Source organism: Pteropus medius, unplaced genomic scaffold, assembly GCF_902729225.1.
Source record: "Pteropus medius unplaced genomic scaffold, Ma_sr-lr_union100, whole genome shotgun sequence".
Classification (NCBI taxonomy): Eukaryota; Metazoa; Chordata; class Mammalia; order Chiroptera; family Pteropodidae; genus Pteropus; species Pteropus medius.
In genome coordinates, this window is record NW_024354502.1 from 17,311,554 (window position 1) to 17,332,656 (window position 21,103).

General features: G+C 33.7%; 1 protein-coding gene across 3 annotated transcripts in view; it reads right to left on the minus strand.

Annotated features, from left to right (window-relative positions):
- The window catches only part of ZFPM2 (zinc finger protein, FOG family member 2), a 424,511-nt gene that overhangs the window by 297,533 nt on the left and 105,875 nt on the right, over window positions 1-21,103 (minus strand). For all 3 annotated transcript variants that reach the window (XM_039853946.1, XM_039853945.1, XM_039853947.1), the window contains one exon: window positions 8,648-8,749. In XM_039853946.1, the coding sequence (XP_039709880.1) occupies window positions 8,648-8,749 (102 nt within the window). The remainder of the gene's footprint in view (window positions 1-8,647; window positions 8,750-21,103) is intronic.

Below are 21,103 nucleotides of genomic sequence, written 5' to 3' on the forward strand. Positions count from 1 at the left end.
CAAATTCCATTACTGTGCATACTCTGCTGACTTTCCAGTTTACATTTCTAGACCAGACCTCCCTCCCAGCTCCTGGCCTAATTTACCAAAGTTCTCAACAGTTCCGTTTAGAAGTTTCCCCAAAACTAGAAATGACATATTAAAAATCCAATTTATCCTCCTCCCCCCGACTTCGCCTCTCCTTCAGACTTCCTTACCTCAGTGAATGGCAACGAAATAAGCTGAGGGAGCCAAATGCAATCGCACCCTCAAAACCACACCCATTGCTCTCCACAGGCCACTTTCACCTCTTGATAAGACTACTGCACTTCTATTGTCTTGTTCATTCTCCACATGGCAGTCAGAGAGTTAATATTTAATGCAAATATAAGCATATGGCTTATATGCATAACAAGTCTTTACATCAATCCCGAATATGAATCTCACAACAGAGTTATGGACTAACAGGCCCTGAAGAATCCAAGCCTTGCTTGCTTTGGACCAGCCTCATCTTATACCAGTCTTCCTATTTTTTACCGTACTGAAAATGGGTAAATAATGAGAAAAAAATTAAGCACATATTCTGCCTTTCCTTTATGAACAGTATTTAAGGTTAACTAAATAGTGGATGAGGGAAAGACTTTTCGGACAATAATAATATCAGCCAATAACACAAAAGGAGTGATAAACTTTGAAAATCACAAATTTGCGAGCCCTAATCATATAATGGATCATGGTGATAAAGGTGAAAAGTTGATGGGAAACTTTATAATGAATGACAGGTGTAGATGAAAACACCTGAACCACCGGAGATATTGTAATATCACGACAGGTCGGGCACATCCCTACTGATATGATGCTATAGAAAGCGCCCAATAATACGTAGTACTGTTGCCTATGGCTGTGAACCTGAGTTTATTCAAGAATCTAGATTTAACTATCAATCTTCAAGAAATATGAGGGGATAGAGGAACATGTTATACGCCACCACTAGGATGGAATCTACCCACCTCAGAATGTGAAAAATACTCCGGGATAAATTTTCTTCAACAAATAAGTAGGAAAGAGGAGTGGCAAGGGGGAAGAGACTACAATCGATGCAAGAAGACTTAAGAATCTTATAAACCAATATGTGGACCTAGTTGGAATCCTTATTCCAACACACCAAATATAAACACATTTTTTAAGGTAATTGGGAAAATTTAAAGATAAATCGAGTTTTAGATAATAGTAAGAAGCATGTTTTGTATGTTATAATGGTATCGTTGTGATGTTTAAAACAAAAGTCCTTATTTATCAGTGAGATATAAAGTACGTACGGGTGAAATGACATGATTTCAGCAAGCTGCTTTGAAATACCCCAGAATAAAAATTAAGAGGGAACTAATGAAATCAGATTGGCAACGAATTGATAACTTTTGAACCTGAGAAATGGATATATTGGGATCGATCGTACTCTTCCCTCTGCTTTTATGTATGTTTGAAAATTTACATATTAGATATAAAAATTAAAAATAAAAACAAATTAAGTTAAAAATGTTTGTTCCTCAAAGAAATCATTACTGACTTCCTTTCCACCAGGTTAGGCCAGCCCCACCCTTCAAAATATGGTGTTATGATTTCATATATATTTCTTCTATAAAACAACTGACGTTTACACGTACGCAGTAAGCACTCAAAAAGTCGTTATCACAATCTGCGGTGTCTGAGAGAGCAGAAACTCTCTTAGGTAGAGACCACTCTTGCTTATTTAATGCTGCATGTCCTAGAATCTAGTGCAGAGCATTGCATAGAGTTGATACTTAAAACAGTTAAATAAATGTTTGCCCCAAAATAACCAATTTAATGCAGTGTGCCCAATCAATACAAACCTGATACATAGTCTTCTAGTAATCTAGTTCCAAATTTGTAGCTCATTAATAGCAAATGTATGTGTCTCTACACACTTGTTTTTATTTCCCATATTTTTAAACTACTTCTAATGCATGTCACTGTGTTGGTCTTCATTTATCTTTCTGGGCCTGATAAGTACTTTTGTGAACCAGACAAAATAAAAGCAAATAATTATGAAGTTTGGTTTTTCTTTCTTTTAACTTTCTAGATAATCTGTTCCATGCCTCTCACCTAGTCTCTGGTAGTTTGCTGGCAAACTTTGATCTTCTTTGGCTTGTTAGAAGTATCAACCTAATCTCTGCCTTCATCTTCATGTACTATTTTCCCTGTGTACACATCTGTCTCCAAATTCCCCCCTCTTTTAAGACACCATTCATATTGGATTAAGGGCCTACCCAATCCAGTATGACCTTGCCTTAACCAGTTAGATCTGCAATGATCTTATTTCCAAATAACATTCTCAGGTATTAGAAGTTAGGAATTCACCATATGAATTTTGAGGAGACACAATTCAACCAATAGCAGCCTCAATTAGTACATTTTAGAGTGAGAATGGAAATTGTAGTTTAGTTAAGGGAGCGTCTGTAAACAGTTGATTAATGAATTTTGCATGGAAGCAGGGTATAATACTGGAAAGAATGGTTTGTCATATATTTTTCTGGGATCATGATATATTTACAAAATTTGATATTGTATTCATTTTCCAGCAGAGTGTTTGAGGAAAAGGTAACTGCAAAATAAAGTCCAAAGAAAATCAATGTTGAAATCATTCTATAACTTAAAATTTCTCAATTAAACTTGTACAAACAAATGTTTGCAAATTCTAAAATGAGTCATTATCTAAATAGCCTTAATTCCCATTCTTATACAACTGAAGACGTAGAAACAATAATAATAATAAAGTGATATATTTTATGCCGTTCTTTATAACTCAAAGACATATCTTTCTAAACCATAAATAAGTACTTTACTTTCAACCTATCTCGTTTTGTTTTTGTTTTTGTTTTTTTTTGGTTCAATTTATGTGTGCCTTAAATCTATATGAGAATGCAAACTGGAGTAAGGGAATCAGATAAAGAGAACTTTTTTACTATGTTTATGTAGTATTTTGTTCTACAAAGAGTAGGACTTTCATCTTTTAATCCAATATCCACTTAACCACACTACAGAAGATTTATTTTGACCCCTCTTGTTTCAGAAGGAGCTCAAAAGTCTGTAGTAATTTTTGACACTTTGTTATGTTTTTCTGACTTTCTCCCCAACACACATACACACACACTCCTCCCTGCCTCATTTCAATACGGACACAAAGCATTGGGATAAAATGGTGGTTCATTACAGTGGTACAGAGCTCTTATCTTCATCCGGCAAGAGTCATTTCCTTCCAAAGATTGAAATGCAAATGTGAAAATTAATGATAACTGCATTATCTGATAGTAGAGATAATACCAATTCACTGTCAGAGTAATACACAGTCATTCTACGATTTCCTCCGCTTCTCACAATATTCTTCTTACTGTCAGACTATATCTATGGTTAACTATGTCTCATAGGTTTCTGTTAATTTACTTCGAATGGCATTTCCCAGATCTTATATCTACCACATTTTCCCAATCAAAAAGGAAACGAAATCAGAACTGTAATCTCTAAGCCCTTCTTTGGACTAACCAATAAAAAGGGGGGAAAAAAAACCCCTGTATCATTAATGTGTGCTTCTATCTCACAGTGGTCTTCTTACTACCATTCCACTTTATGAAAACCCTCCCATCTTCTCAGTTTAATGTAAGGCACAAAGCAGAACTAACCCCATCATCTGGAAGTATCCATAATGTTGAACAGCAACTGAATAAGGTGACATATTTGTGATTTCTCGATTAATTTTTAGACCAGATGCAACAGGTACATACATCTGATTTTACAGTAGACATTTATTCTGGAACATGTGTTTACATTAACGTTTCTTTAACTGAATAATGTTTTAAATCCTGCTGAATAGAACACAGTTCATATAATCCTATGGTGACTTTTACATAGCGAATCATTTTGCAAAGTTAATTCACTAAACAAATGTTAATGAGGGCTTTTCATCTGGAAGGCATTGTAATGGCTACTAAGGCACAATTGCTAAAATGATACTAAAAGTAATATCAAGAGCTATTTATTGAGCATGTATGAAGCACTGAGCTCCATGCTCTACATAGAAAATATCATTAATGAGGTAGTTATTATTATTAGCCCTTTTATAAACAAGGAAGCTGATGCTTTGGAGAGTTAATAGTTACTCAAAGTCAGGACCAAGATATAAATGGAAGAAACGTGTTTGGTTTTCTCCACTTATTACACTACCCAAAAATAATTTATCTCTGATAGAAAGTAAGATTTCCATTTATCAATCTAGAAGCAAGTTGTGATAATTTGTTATATATAACACAAAAAAGTTATTCATCATTTTATTCTACTTATTCATCAGATACTTGGTATAAGTTCTTATTTTCTCCTTTGATTTTATTGAACTGTCCTAACTACTTAACATATACATATCAAAATCAATTTAATAAGAGTTCATATTTATCTTAAAAAGTTGATGTCAAGGAATCTAAATGCTTGTTCAAAATATTATATCTGCATACATTTGCATTAAAACACATTTTTGGGGGGTAAACGTACTTACTTGCACAATTTGAGTAATGTGATGTATTCCTTTATAGAAATTTCAATTATAACATCTGTAAACTTGACTGTAAGACCTAGATTCATTGAATAGTAAACCAGAGAAATCAAATTATTTACTATTCCCAAGTATAAAAAGAAATAACCATGTTTTTAATAATGTAAGCTAGAGAGTTCACATTTTTAGAGTTGACATATGTAAGATGTGACTTTTAAGGTGCTCATTTCATAGAGGTAAGTAACGAATTTATAATAATTTATCTGAATTCTCTCCCCCAAGTCACTTTCAAAATAAATACATAAGTCAGCACCCCAGATTTTGCCCATGGATTGTGATTCTAAGGATTTCTTAAAAGAGAAAGCCAGAGATGTAAACACTATTTTCAAAATAAGGTCAACATTCTAACTGTTGGTCACTGTGAGGGGTCCTAAGGTTACCAGAAGGCCATTAACATCCAGCGAATCCCACATTCTCCCAAGCTCTGTGCTAGGTACTTTCTGTACCTCATCTCTTTCAAATGTTATCCTCATAACAATGCTTTAACATAGCTATTAGTCTTTCTATTTCAAAGATATGGGAACTAAAGCCCTGGCTGTTCAATATGCCTGAGGTCGCAAGGCTGTAATTGTCAGTGTGTGAATTCAAATATAGACAGGTATGACTTTATAGTTTGTACATTTTCTTCTGTAGTTTAGACTGTTCTCTACTTTCTAGCTTGACATGCTTAATTACTGCATCAGTGACCTAAATATAACACATGAATAATTAAAAGAGGTTAAAGGAGAGAAATGGCATCAAAATGAGAGAGCGTCATACCACTACACCTCTGGATTTCTCCCTAGCACTTTTCCCAATTATTGGTACACAATAACTATTGAATAATTAAATGTATAAGAATATTGATAAACTGAAATACTGCAAGGGGGATAAAACATGAAACTTGTGAGGGTGATAAAAGTCTAGGTATTTACTTAAAGACTACAGAAATAAAACAAGTGAAGTATAGGCAAATATAGTTAAAATAAGGAAGAAACTGGATAACAAGTATCATATGAGTTAAATTCCAATCAGGGTAGTGTCAGGGTAATTTTCTGAAGAGCAAGGAAGAAAAATAAAACTTAAAAATAAATGTGTGAAATAATGAGTTAATAACTTCTACATTGGTCTGAACTTTAACTAGCTTAGTGTCGTCTAGCTCTCCATTCAAATGATGAAAGAGTCATAAGAAGTTGAAGAATATTTAAATAAGAGTCATAAATAGTTAAAGAATTTCACCATTGAAATGGTTGCAAATGTAAGATAATTTTATAAAAGCTGCTTAGGTTCCACCTAATCATAAGAATTAACAAAGGTATGAGCAATTACTATATGGATCTTTTAGCTGAAAAACAAATAAGGAAAAGGAAAACTGCGCTGTGGAGTTTGCTTTTGACAAAAATAGAACACTTCAGACAGGCGTTGATTCATTACTGAATTGAGCCATCAAGAAAGGCTGTGGAGCCGTCTTTAATCAAACTCTTTAAAAATAAGAGAAATCCTGATCCTTCTTAAATGATGTCAGCTCTATGCCTCAAATTATTTAGATAATTTCCTTGTCCTTTGATTCTATTTTTGGAGAAAACTGTCTATCTTAGAGTGACTATCAGAACTGGGTAGGAGGGCCTTAAAATTAGGAGATCTTGAAATCACACCTGGCTCATTACCTCATCTTAACCAATCATTTGTGGTTAAACTCAAAACTAGATGCTTAGCATTACAGAAGTTTACCTTTTATTGTATTGGATATACTACTACTGGGTTTTAAAAAACTCTGAGAAGAATTTAAAAGGTTCTGCCTCAACTCAACAATTCCAAAGCCATAATAACGATCATTAGCATTTTATTTGTATGACCTGATGTATGTCTTACAAAATCCATAATATTATTTTCTACATTTTGTAAATGAGGATACAGGCACAGAGAGATTAAGCAAATTGCCAAAATTTGCCCAGCAAGTGAGTGGCAAATCCAGAATCTGAACCTAAACCCTTAGAATCCAGAGCTCATTTTCTAACAGATTTGGAAATGGTCGCTATAACCAGAAAATTTTATCTCTTATACGGCTGGAAAGTGCCTATAACGTTCTATGAATTACAAAAATTGGGGTAAAAATATTTAATGTAGTCACTATTTATGCAATGGCAAAAGTGCAAAAACATCGCCTATACTTTCTCCTGATTGAAGGTTAAGAAATAAATACTCTACCTTAAAAAATAAATATCATCAGGTATTACTTTGTCATGAATCAACCTCATTAATCAGGGGGTTTCAAGATAATAAAACTTTTTTTTGCAAAATAATGAAAAATGCTTTATTGATTTTTATAGTATACACAGGATTTTTTTTCATATGCATACCTGCTTAGAGACAGACATACGTTTTCATGTATTCATATGTGCCATGAAAAAGAATAACATTTTCTTCAATATCAGCTAAAGAAAATTTTCATTGAATCAGATACATTAAATAAATTTAACTTAAAAGTGAAAGATCTCATCCTGAATGACAGCCCTGCTTTACTTCGCTCCCTGACATTTTTATTTTTTTAAGGTAATTTTGTAACTTTATTTCTGGAAAAGCTTCCTGAAAAAGACAGCATTGGGTATGCGATAGGTGTTTAGTAATTTACGACCCCAGAATTTGCTTACTTACTTCCCAAGTACTGAGAACACTGCGAGCCCCACATGAGCAAACAGAACTCGTCCCAGACCAGTTTGCCCCACAGAGAGAAGCCAGAATGTGCGCTTTGCGAGAAGGCACAATGGAAAAGGCCACTTAATCTAACGTAAACATAAAAACACTTCTAAAAACTTATATACTTACATACTTAATTGCACAAAGAACCATATGCTATAAAGTTCACCCACCTTTTTCTGAGTCAAATGTAATCTCCGAGAAATTTTTTTTTAATTTTCAAAGTATATTTATTGTACTTTTTTAATCAAGAGAATTCTTCCCTATATTAAGACAGAAGCATGATGCAGTAGGTTTTGAAAATGCCAGAAGGCTATGTTTTCTTTCAAATTATTAAAATATGGTATTATGGTACTTTAAATATAATACATTTTGGTCCAAAATCTTCTATAACATTCTGCTATAGTACACAGAATACAAACATTGTGTGTATCATGAATAACATTAGAAATGACATCATAATAATCAGATATATTGTATCTTCATTTTTGTTTGCATTATATTTTCCAGCTGCTGGTTTCAGAAAATTACCACTGGAGTTCCTCTCGTCTCCATGCACAGCAGAGAGCAATTTGCAAAGTCATGCAAGGGTGAAAATGTGATTGAAATAGAGGGATCTTTCTTAATGAAAAATGTTACTGCTTTGAATGATGGTTAAAACTATTTCGAAACTTGCTCATATTCTTAAGCCCTGCGACACAGTGGTCTCCATTTATGAATACACCATCTATTGTAAATTACTTGGCACCAAATATAAAGGTTTTTTTTTTTCTACAGAGTTCTTATGAACTATATATATTTACATAACATTATATTGATATTTTAAAGTATTTTAATCTTTTTTTTCTTAAAACGATTAAAGGTCAGGATTTTTTAAATTTAATTTAATTTTCATTCATGAAAGTGAAAATGTTGCCAAAACTTTGAATCAAATGGGGCATATGTTGATATTTTTTTAAACATATTGAGATCCAATACATGACTAAACTGAAAATATTTCTTTGGAGTATTATTTTTTGTTACCTGTTTTTAAGCTTTAAATTATGCCCAATCTGAATGTGGATACAGCATAAAGATTTCTGATTCAAAAAAAGCAAGTAGAATTGCCTAATTCTCACATAAGTATGAAAGAAAAAATGAAGAGTTCAAGCAGAGGTAACACTTTGGTTTTTATAGTTTATCGAAAAAATTAAAATCTTTTAAAAAATGATGTTCATTTAACCTTTCATGTAACCAGCATATACATGATTTTTTTTTAAAACTTAGAGTTGAGACTGAAAGGGTTTTATAACCTAATTAAAATTTAAGAAAAAAAAAGGTAAATTTCTGAGAGTAGCAACAGATGGTTGAATTTTAAATTTTCTGTCCTACCTGGTCCATCCCAGTCATCTGTCTCAACTCCAGGTTGCCCTGGTTTCTCTGACTGTGTGTCCCCATCTGACTCTGCCGTCTCCTGGACGCCTTCATTATCGCCTGGAAAACACCAACACACAGAGAGAAAGGGAAATGATTGAAGCCCTCTATTTGACACTTAAATCCTCTTAGAGGGATGTCCTTAGCACATGTGTAATTATATGCTTGTTACATATATTGTCATTATACTGACAAATCCATGAATAATCATTTTGCTATCTACGATGACTTTATAATAAAGAAAATCAGCATTATTCATCAATAGCTAACTGTTAAAGACAATAAAGGACATTTCCATAAAGATTTTCATTTGGAGTTATGAATATTATATATAAGAAGAAACTTTAAAAAGCAGTCTGCAGTTTTTTGCAGGGCTTTTAATAAAGAAAACCTTAACTTGCTTATTTCTGAATTATAATTTTTGTAGAGGCAAGATGCAGAAGACAAAATTAAATATCATAGGAAAAGACATATTTACGTTTTAGGTTGAATTTAGGCTATTTTGAAGAAGATTTTATTTCTCCCCAGCTTTAAGCCTGCTGAAACTAGGTCGTGTTTATTTTAAAAATGGGTCTAAAAAGCCATAATTAAAAGATTAGCATATGAGATGAGCCAGTGACTCAGTCTTCACAATGCAAGAAGCTATAAAGCTATACTTATAATAATAAAGTAAGTGCAGCTAGCTTGTACAATTTCATGCTTTCATTTTCACATAATAAAAGGAAAAAATGTAATATATTTTGAGCAAAAATATAGTTATGGCAAAGGAGAAACAGATTAACCATGCAATCACATTTGAAAGTAAAAATCTCATTTATAAGTACCTTCATTGTTTAAATGATAGTGTAACAAATTATGTGCTGTTTTAAAGGAAAATAAACCACTTTAACAGGATGCGCACAAAAACATTAAATGATACTTCTTATAAATTATAATGGAATTCAGAAAACAGAATAACAGGAAAATGTGATGTCAGAAATAAAAAGAATGCACACTACAAACATAGCGACTAAACTCAGAGTCTAATAATGCTAAAATTTTTAAATAAATTGCTTGCCCTCTGAAGCATTCAGTAACTATTTTCCACATAGTTGCCCAAATCTTGAATAGTTTTAAGTCTTTGCAGACACTGAATTTTTATAAATCTTTCAAAGTAACATAAAAAATACAAGATTTTCAGGAAATTATTTGTTACTACAAATGATATTGTGATGTTCATGAGTTTTGAACTTTAAAATCCATAAATTTTATATTTATTTCTATATATAGTTTCCCAAAATACACCAGTTTAAAAAGTAGAAAAAAAGGTAAAGAGACAATGTAGAAGTCCAGTGACAGCTCTGTTGACTGTAATTTGCTAACAGAGAAGCATTGGCTCTGGTGGGTAACAAAGAAAAAAATACCCCACACCACCAAACCCCATGTCTGGAACTGAAAGCTCTTTCGAAGTTATCTATTCCTTTCAGGATTATCAGAATGAATAGCAATAAAATTCACTCCAGAAAAAACTACAGTTTCATGTTTAAGGAACTACAGTGGGTATAGTTGGATATATATAAAAAATTACAGTTTCTTTTTAAAAGTGTAGAGCCAGAGAGAAGATAATCAGTGGGATCATTTCATAAACTATATAAATATCTAACTGACGTACTGTATACTTGAAATTAATTTAAAAAATGATTAAAAAAAAAGTAGTCTAAAACTCATTAAAGAGAGTAAGTTCACAAATAATGAAGGTATAAGACTAGGTTTAAATGCCATAAGAAAGGTACAAAGACTCAGTAGCAAGATAAGTTTTAATCTTCTGTGCCTGTTTTGCAGGTGACACAGAAAAACACAGCCATATCAACCAATTATGAAATCACTGTGCTCTCACTTAACAGATATAAATAGGACTGGTCCTCAGCCTGCACACACAGGTAGGCTCTGTGGCCTTTTCATGTATTGAAATACTGTGAGCCCTGACCTAACCAAATGCCACTCAGTGCAACCCTGCCAGGCATGCCCTGGTCACTCCCCAGTGAGCCCCATCCCACCACCCCGAATTCAGAAACTAAGGGATTAACCTAGTCGGCAGGATGTTTACGACATCTGCTCTGGCCCGTCGGGAGCCCAGGCTGTACCAGTTGTTTAATATTTGAATGTTATCCCTGCATATGTGTAAATATTGAACAAAAGCCATGAGTTAGCAGACTGGCATAACTAGAATCATCAAATGTTTGCTCTGGGGGAGGCCCCTGCTATATACCATGAACTGGTTATCTTCCACTTGCCCCTTCCTGCTGGCCCCAATAGACGCAGCTCCCTCTCTGCCATACTTTGTGCCCCACGAAGGTAGACTTCTGTGGACTCCATTACTGGGGCTCCCTTGTTCTCAGGTTTCTGTCTGTGTTTAGCCAAGGGGAGGCACTAACGGCAGATGAGAATATCAGAGAGCAGGAGGAGAGAGATCAGGTACTTCTCCAGTTCATTATTTTGGATGGTCTCCAGCTGCAGTCAATGGCTACCTTGCAGCTAGTGCCTCTGCGTGGTGGCCCGCCTGCTTCTCCCATACTCCCCATCACCATCTCCCCTCCCATGAGTCTTCAGACCAGGGCCAATAGCTTCTCACTGTTGCAAGCCCCTGGGTGCTTCCCATCCCTTTCCAGTCCCCCTAAACCTACGCACACTTTGTACACTGTCCCTTCACCAATGCCTGTTTAGTGAAACCTATGAACCATTTCATCACTTTCCTTCCGGGACCCTTACTGACTGATACATTCCATTTCTTCCCAAGCTTCACATACTATTTTCATGATTTTTTTAGTCAGTCGTGACTTTGGCAATAATTCTGTACTACTTTCTTTAAATGGACGCACATTTTATAACTCGTATAAATAGATTTTAATAAATAACAAATTCTACCATTACTATAATGGAATATAGGTGTCAGATGGTAAAAATAGAAGGTAATCATAAAAATAGCTTCAAAAAAATAAAAGTAACACTATCATATTCTAGCTAAGTCTATTCAGACTCTGAGTCTCCGGTCTCATTTCCTTGTAATAAAAAGAAAGAGTAGCAAGTAGTATGGTTTTTAAGTCATAGTAATATGAAATTGAAATATTCTCATTGATAACAAAGAATATAAGAAACTTGAAAATTTTCTTGCTGATTGATTCAATGCTATTTAATACAATGTCAGTGTACCACCTTAACCCTCTTGAGTACCACCACAGATGCCCAATCCAGTTGGGGGATATACTGACTTCAACACTTTATTTTTCATGGGGAGTAGAGTCCACAATAGAATCTACCCCTAGGTAAGTGACTTTTTGATTGCATTTCTACAGACTGAGTAGAGGTTTAACTCAAGATACTAATGCAGGGAAGTTTACCAAAAAAGAAGAGTAGAGAATACAACCTATAACTTTTAAACAATGTCTGCTCCTTCCAAGCACTCTTGAAATGTCTTAACAATCTGAAATATAGGGATGTGAGCACGAGGGGGGCCTCTGGAGAGCATCTAACCCAAATTAGACAACTTTACTAATCAGGAAATTGATGCACAGATAGGATCCGTAACTTATCTATGGTCTTATAGCTACAATATTTATTTGTGCTAAAGGCAACTCCCCCAAACCTTTTCATGCTTCAGAAATAAGTGCTTCCCAGTCATCCCAAGGATGACAGATTGAAGCAGCTTTAGGTAGATCTCCTTTCCCAAAAAAGCAGGCAATAGGCCTATGAGGGAGCATGGAGAGGCATCATAAAAGTCAGTCAAAACATCAGTTTGTAGAAGGTTAGGAATTCAATTTAAGTCTCCTAGCTGCCAGTCGCATTCTTTCCAAAACATCCTGTCTTGCCTCTCCACCCTCCCACCCTGCCAGATGGGAAAGAAACATGCACAACTAAAACAACTGGATTATAATCCCAGAGCAAGACATAACAAGCAAGCATGAGAGCATGGTGTTAAAAATCACATATGCAGGATCCCAAAGAACAGAGAGTAAAATTCAAGTTTTATATTTAGATATTAACTATATCTCCCTTAAGTTCACACAAAGAAGTGAATCTTACTGAATTTTACTATTACATTCAAATTGTTGGAAACGTGATTCCATGCAAAAGTCAATCAATAATTGACATTTATAAAGCATATTTTTGAAGATACAATGAGATATATAAAAAAATTACTTTCTCTTAAAAACCATATAATCTACTTAAGAAAATATGTAATATGCATAAGAGAAGTAACCACTGATTAAAAAAAAAAAAAAAGTCCTACAGTCAGGGCAGTCCATGAATAATTCCAAACAAGAACACCTAAGATATAGAAATTCATAGTCCAGAAGCATAAAATGACATTGACCATGGAGAACCTACTATAATTAAGTTTAGAGTTGCACTTTTATATTGAAGGCAGAGAGAAGCATTAAAGTTATTTCAGTGAAGGGACTGATATGATCATGTGACACAAATACGGTAATCGACATATACTTATTGTTTCTATGAACACACCCTGTCAGACTTCTAATCTTTGAGTTCTCCTTTACTCATTTCATAGTAACACTCTGACTTATGTCTCAAATATTCTTGCCCAAAATTTTTGTGAGACTTTGGTGAAATCTACTCTGAAATACTTTATTAGTCAAATTACATATTTAGAAGGAAAAATAATGATATACTGAGTAACAAGTATGTTTAGAAGAATATATTCAGAGTAATCCCAATAATCACAAAAATTATAAGTTAAAAATATTCTAGCTGAATCTACAAATGTTCATTTTTATTGAATAGAAGTGATATAAACCATTCTTTATTGATTAAAATACTACTTTTTGATTCCTAGGCACTGTGTTGAGCACTAAGAATACAAAATAAAGATGGTTCCTCTTCTCATATAACATGGAGTAGAACAGAGACAAATCAACAAATTGCCACTGTGTGTGATGAATGCTTTGATGGGAACAACCCATGATGTGACAGGAGCACAAAGGCATGACATCTAACCCAGACTTGGGACAGTGGAATCTTCATGGAGGAAGGAACCAATAAAATATCAAAATTTGGAGGTAAAACTGAACTCTTTAGGTTTAATGCCTTGAGGTTCCATGTTTGAAAAGCATTTTCAGATTAAAAATGATAGCCATCTCCCCCCCAAGAATCTCATACAAAAAAACATTATAGTAATTAAGTTATTGTGCAAGAAAAATGGCAGCTTGAAAATGGTGAAAGTAAAGACATTTCGATGATACAAGAGTATGATCCAGATGAAGTTTTATGATGCCAAATAGAAATAATTCGAGAAACAATACTACTAAATGATGATTAACTGAATGAAGTCCTTTCCTTCATTCAGTAGAGGACAAATTTAGCCATGATTATTCTACTCCAGTATCTACTAGGAAAAGAAAATAGTGGATAACTACAAATTTCAGCAGAACTTTGATGCACAAAGAAATCTGGTAAATCGCTCAAAATGAAAATACTATAATTCGGCTTATTAAGGGCTTGCTTGAACTAGTAATTTCATTTAATAAAATACTTTCATTAAATGTCACTTAACTGCCAACTCAAAACCATAGAGCTTAGATTTCGACTTGCACCAACATCAGTATTGATAATCCTGATTCATGGGATGATTTGCTCTAATTTGTTTCATTATGCAGCACATATAATTAGAACTACTGAAAATAAATACTGCAGAGTATTTAGTTAAATAAACACTGTAAAAATAGTTTATTCTACACAATTAACAGTGCAAAAGAAATAACACTTGCAACTACTTTAAGCTATTTATGAAACTGTATAAATGTACAATTTATATCATTTTAATAAAAATAAATTCTGAGAGAGAATAGTTTAGTCTTTGCCTAATTATTTGTTTTCTTAAAGAAAGAATACAAAAAAGGGAAAGATGACCAAAAACATAAGAATATAATATAAAATGATGCACTTGAGTATAGAAAACAGAATGGGTCAGAATTAAATTCATAGTCATCTCAGTATCTGCTATGTGCCAAATACTGAAATCATAAAGATGAATGACACAGAGATGTTATAAAGTTCAGATTCCATATTAGACCTAAAATGGCTACCATTTCTTGAGCACCACTCAGTACTAGCTAAATGCTTTATGAACATCGTTTCAACTGCTCTGCCATGCACTAGTATCTTTATATTTCAGAAGAGTAAACCGAGAAGCAGATATGTAAGAAGATGCTCAGCAAGTGGCACAGCCAAGAACTGATCCCAAGTCAGTCTGACTCCAAAGACCACACTCCAAGCCCATGAGGAGATTACAAGCAAAGTCTGCTGGATTTCAAACACCAAATCCATCAAGATGTGATCAGAGAGCAGCTTTTCCTTCTATAAACCTGTTTCTTCATTATGCTTACATATTAAGATAAAGTGTTTAATGGATTTAACCTTTAAAAGCATTATTTTTCCTAAGGTGTATTATTTTACTTGGAATTTAGTAAAATCAACTACACACAGATGCTTAATCAATAACCATTGCTCACTGAACAGTTAAGAAATTAAATTTTGGTTTCATTCTTTTTAACATAACCTACCACGATATCATTACATTCACTAATGAATTGCTTTCAGCACACAATTTCTATTTAATAACTAAAATATGTCACATTTTTCAACTTTTAGAGCCTTCATCTTCTAAGTTTATCTCAGGAAACTAGCTCTTATTTTAATGGTAATGTTTTTACCTAATTCATTTTTAATCTTTTTATTAATGAAAAATAAAATGATTAAAAATATTTTAATCGACTATAAAATCTCTAAATCACTTTTAAGAAACACTATTTTTCCCTCATGATAGAGACTTGCTTATTTTCTATTAATATGTTTATTCTCATGGAAAATTAATAAATAGAACTTTATTTTGATATTAACCCAATTCCAGGTTATTCTTGATTTGAACAGAAATGACTATATTGACCATTATTTTTTAAACTCTTATCCATTTTTGATTTTTATGTTTGAAATTATCACTGTAGAGTAGTTTATGGAAAATGTCATGAATAATTAATAACCAAAATAATAATAAGTTTGTTAAGATATTGCTACAAAAACTCTGTTTGTAGGAAGGGGAAAGAAAGAGAGGAAAGGATGGTAGAAAGAGAATTACAGAAAGAGCTAGGAAGGCATTTGACATCTATTCATGTACTTGCTAAATTCTTTATGCACATACTTTAAAATAGAAATTTCAGTGTATATTTAGCAAAGCACAAACACATTTAATAGGATAATCACTAACTATATCTAGAAACCAATTCATAAAACGATAAAACGGAATAAATGTCAAGCGGTAACCAAATCTATAATATTTCTAAAATTATGGCTACGGAGTTAATGGTTTTCCATTGCAAGATTAAACTCTTTTGTTGCTCTTTTTAAAAGATATCATGCATATTTTTTGGGCCCTTCTATTTTTCTTAGTCTAGTTTGCAGAATCAATGAGAGCCCTCTAGGAGGAAATTGAAGGTGTTATTGAGCAATATAATACACAGCACAAATGACTGGAGGAAATGCACCAGAATATAGTCTTTGAAACACATGAAACAGAATCTTTAAATTTCATACGAGGTATTGTTGTCACGGTGGTATTGTTGTCAGGGTTCTACTTGCCAGGCAAAAATAATTTCAAAAACACAAATAAACATCTTTTCAACCGAAAGTTAGATATTCCTGTAGAAATTAAAGATTTGCCACATTCGGAGAAAGTCACTTTTTTAGCACAAAACAGCAGCAGTGTTTGAAAGCAGTCATGCAAGCAAACAGCCTTTCTCAACCCTGCTCTTTTAATCCATGTAGTTCCTATCAATATTAACCTCTTATAGAAATTCTTGTACAATATAACTATTGAACTTTCTTGACTAGGAGTGCTACTATAGCTGTTAGTCATCCCTATAATGTATTTTGCAATCAGCTAAATCATCAAAGTATTTTTTAACAATGAACAGTTCAGAAGTGACAGATCTACTTTCTTGTTCACAACTGCTTATCAGAGAAAAGATATCACATATGTTTTCCAGGTGCTTCCTATAGTTAGGGTACCTTCACAGGAACCGCTCATGAAAGATAAGGTCATAAAAGAGATGAAAAATGTGTGAGCTTCATACACTTATGGTTTTATCATCAGACAAGATAGCTTTGGTTAAAGGACTTTAACAGTCAAAAAAAAAAAAAAAGAAAACTGTAGCTCATACTGAAGGGAGGAAACATTTAAGTTTAAGATTCAGTTTGTGTTTGCTTTTGGCTTAAAATAATAGTTTGGTTATAGATTATCCAAATACAGTGTCGTGTTAAATTAGCTCTACACTGCCCAATATAGACATAGTTATACCTCCAGATACAAAACATAAATAAATAAATAAAAACATGCAATGATTACCTTTTTCCTAACATCTAAAAGGAAATCTAAACACTTCAACTGTTTGAAAATAATAAGTCCATTATTCTGTGGATCCCTACAATAATGTCTGACTCAAGTCTCCTTTTGTTTTACAACAAATGTATTTTAAAAATGTAGGATTTTGCCAAGTTCTGGATAGTTATAACCAGCACATAGTTATCTTTTTAAATGCATGTGATTTCCTTGTAACTTACATAATAGCCTTTTTCATACCCCAGAATATGAATGATTAAACAAATCGAAAGAATAGAATTCACATTTATTTGATTGTAAATTTTCATACTCTGGATGAGGAAATAATCCTAAAACAATCGATGACAGTGGTACTGGACTAAGTCTGTTGTTTTGAAAAGAAACTCAATCTCTACAGTCAATGGGTGACTACTGTAATTTGCAACATTATATTATATACATTAAGGAAAAATTATTGAAAGTACTAATATGTATCGTCACTATAGCATATAAAAGTCACACAGAAAGTATTGATAACTGAGTGATTTATAAATTCTTTCTACAGTTCTGAACATTTACCCCTGATGTCAATATTATCCCTCATGAGAAAAGGATTTTTCTCAACTTAAGATTACTGAAGATTTAGAGCATAAAGGAAATTTCCACCGAGTTAAAATAAGACAAATTCTCAACAGCATGTCATTCAAAGTTTTTTATTCTTCATTATTTCTCTCAATTAGCACTTGAAAGAGTCAAATATATGAGCAAGTGTTGGGGGTAGATATCCTACTCTAAAGATGTTTCTATAATATGTATTTGAAAGTTTATATTTAACTATTTTTTTCTTATTTTCTCCTTCCCTTCTCCCCTACTCCTAAAACAAAAACAAAACGAACACAAAACAACAACAAACACCTCACTGCAATTCTCCAGTCAGAGGAGAATTCTACACAATTAAGGCACTTCTTGTTCAAAGACTAATGTCTGATAGTCTGTAAATAAGGATATACAGCACTATAATTTACCTGTTCATAGATCTATCGTTCTGCCATTAAGAAACCACTATCTCTTCAGTTTGCTGGTCTCAGTCTTCTAGCTTCAAATCCAGCATTCACTTTAGGAAATCATTATCATCATCATCAACAACAATAAAAGTAAAGCTGAATCTCATAATCTCTGAAATTGTTTCCCCAGCAAGCTGATCTAATCTAAACACAAAGATCAAACCAGTATGAGAGGGTAATGACATTTGAACATTGCTCTCCATCTAATATTACTGTTTAGTCTTTCCTTTTTAACAAATTGATTAATTCTAGAGAAGCTATTCCTTTCTCATAATCCATTTAGGAATATAATGCACAAGCAACCATTCATTACCATAGAGTTCCATTAATACAATATAATTTACTTATTATAAATAGACTTTATTCAAGCCATATATCCAAAATGCTAAGGGCAATGGGGAATGTGTATTCTGGAACAGCAACTAACAAAGACTAGGGTCCATATCTGAATCCATGCCCTTTATCCAATACTAGTTCAAATTCCCTAATAATACATAACTCTCGGTGCTCACAAATGTATGATAACATTTATTTCTCCTAATAAACTCTGCTTTTTCTACTGCTTGACCACTGAGATTCTATCTTATTCCTCTGTTTTCTCTCTCTACTATGGCTTACGGGAAGCTCGAATTTGCATTTAATGCTTCAGAAAATATTTATCTTCCTCTCATTATTTCCTGTCCTTCACTCTATGATCACCATCCTTCCGATCTCTCCGGTCTATACCTATCTCTCCTGGGTCAACTCACACTACAGTCCCCATTGTTCTCTTTGCATGCTCACCAAGCTCTTGCCAACCACATGCTGTTCCCTCTACCTGGAACCCTATTACTTCTTTTTACCTAAATAATGCCTGCTCAACATTAGACACCAGCTCAAGTATCGCATTCTTAAGGACACTTTCTCTGAACTTCCTCACTAGGTCAAATCACACTGTACCATTGGTGTGATTATTTTATTAATGTTTGCCTGCCTATTATAATGTAAATTCCAGGATAGCCAAGACCTTTCCTGTGTTTACTCACATGGTATTCACAGCATGTCTTACAATGTCTGATATAGTAGGTGTTCGGTAAATATGTATCAGATTGGATAAAGTATGGATGTGGGATGGACTGACTGCCATGATGCTTTGAGTCATTAATGATCCCAATAATCAAGCAAAGACAAAAAACTATGCCCTTTACGTAAGCTGAAAACTCTCCATAGTAAGAAAATTTAGAGTTGGGCATATGGGCACCTGATTTAAAGAAAAAGAAAAACCCACATTTTCTAGCCTCCTTTTAAGTGGGGTGACCCACTCACTCCACAAGACAATGTTCTAGACAATGGGGTATAAGTGAGAAAGTCCTGTGGAAGCTGTCAGGGTCCTATTTTTACAGCTGCATATAATACTAATGAATTTTTCATACCTGTGGGGGGAAAAGCATTCTAGTTCATGTCAGCCTCATCCAAACTCAGATCCATATCTAGCTTCCACCACAGGGATACCTCAAGTATGTTATCACAAGACCTATTCAGACTCTTTACCACAAGATTTCCCCATATTGCCTCCTCCCTCGGGGCCAGGAAGAGATCCTTGGCTGCTGGTGATAACACAGGAAACACATAGACAATATTCACAGCATCGTCTAGATTTTCAGGAATGTGAGAGACTTTTTCTTCTCTCTGCCTTAATTTTTAACACAATGTGGTCTCTTTAGGCTCAAGGCAACTTATCCTATAATGATAATAGATTTGAAGTTACAATATCTACTGTAAATATCAAGACATTTCAGAAATCTTATTCAAGGTTTTCCAAAACTTAGGAAGTAGAAATCGAACTTAACATTCTTAACCATGGCTGTCTCCTATGAGAAATCTCCTCTAGATGGAAGGTATTAACAGGGTCAGTGCAGGCTTTGTGTGGCCTGAAGCTAATGCAGTTTGGCAGGCCCTCCTTAAAAGAAGAACACAAAGTTATAATTACAAAATTAGGTACAGGGCCTTAGAAGGAATCTTTACAAATGAAGAGTTCTAAAGCTATACTACGCTACATTGAACTCTTAGGTCTACCATTCGATATAAAAATATCTAATTAAACAATTGTTAAATAAACGAAAAAGGTGAATGAGCAGCTCTAATATTCATATAGCAATATTAAGTGTAAAGATAAGATATGCATTTTACATAAACATTCAAAAGTCTTTCCTTTTAAAGATGATCTGATATTTTTAGGGCTACCTTAAAAGTTCCCCAACACAACTGCCAGTATTATAGAGGAAACATCATTCTTTTTTAATTTGGGTTTTCCTTAGGATATAAGTTAATAAGTTATTTTCCCTGTCCATTTTCCCCCAGTATCACTCTCTGTATTTGTAGAAGCGTTCCTTGTTATGAGTTATTGCATTTTTGGTAGTCAGCCAATAGGATTGGATTTAGGAGCACAGGACACAAAGATTAAATGAGACTGGTACACAGTGGTAAATAGTCTCCATACTACAATGATGCACATTACCATAAGGAACCATGAGAATGAATACACTTCTTCTTTAATCGCCCCAAAATCAGTATTTTATCTACTCTTTATATATGTTCCCTTGTCTCACTTGCGCATATATTTTTCTTCACTTACAAGATGACTGTATCTTTAAGAAATGAGAACATTCTTTATATATTCCCCTTTCTGCTTCTGTATATGCATTGTCAGGTATGGCTATGCTAATATAATACAACCAGAAATAAACAACACAGGTTTTCAGTAGGTCAAACAAAATAGGTTTTCAGTGTTGGTTAACTAGCCTGGGCCATCATTTACATTGAAGAAAAAAAAAAAAAAGGCTTGTCTAGGACCCAAAATACAGTGTTTTGTGCTAATTCTATGGCAACAACAGGAATTACATCAAATCCCATTGTTAAACAGGTAGGTGCACAGAGTGTTTTACACGTCTGCACTGTAGATTTCCACCTTGATAAATCTCTATTGTTAAAAATAATCCCTAA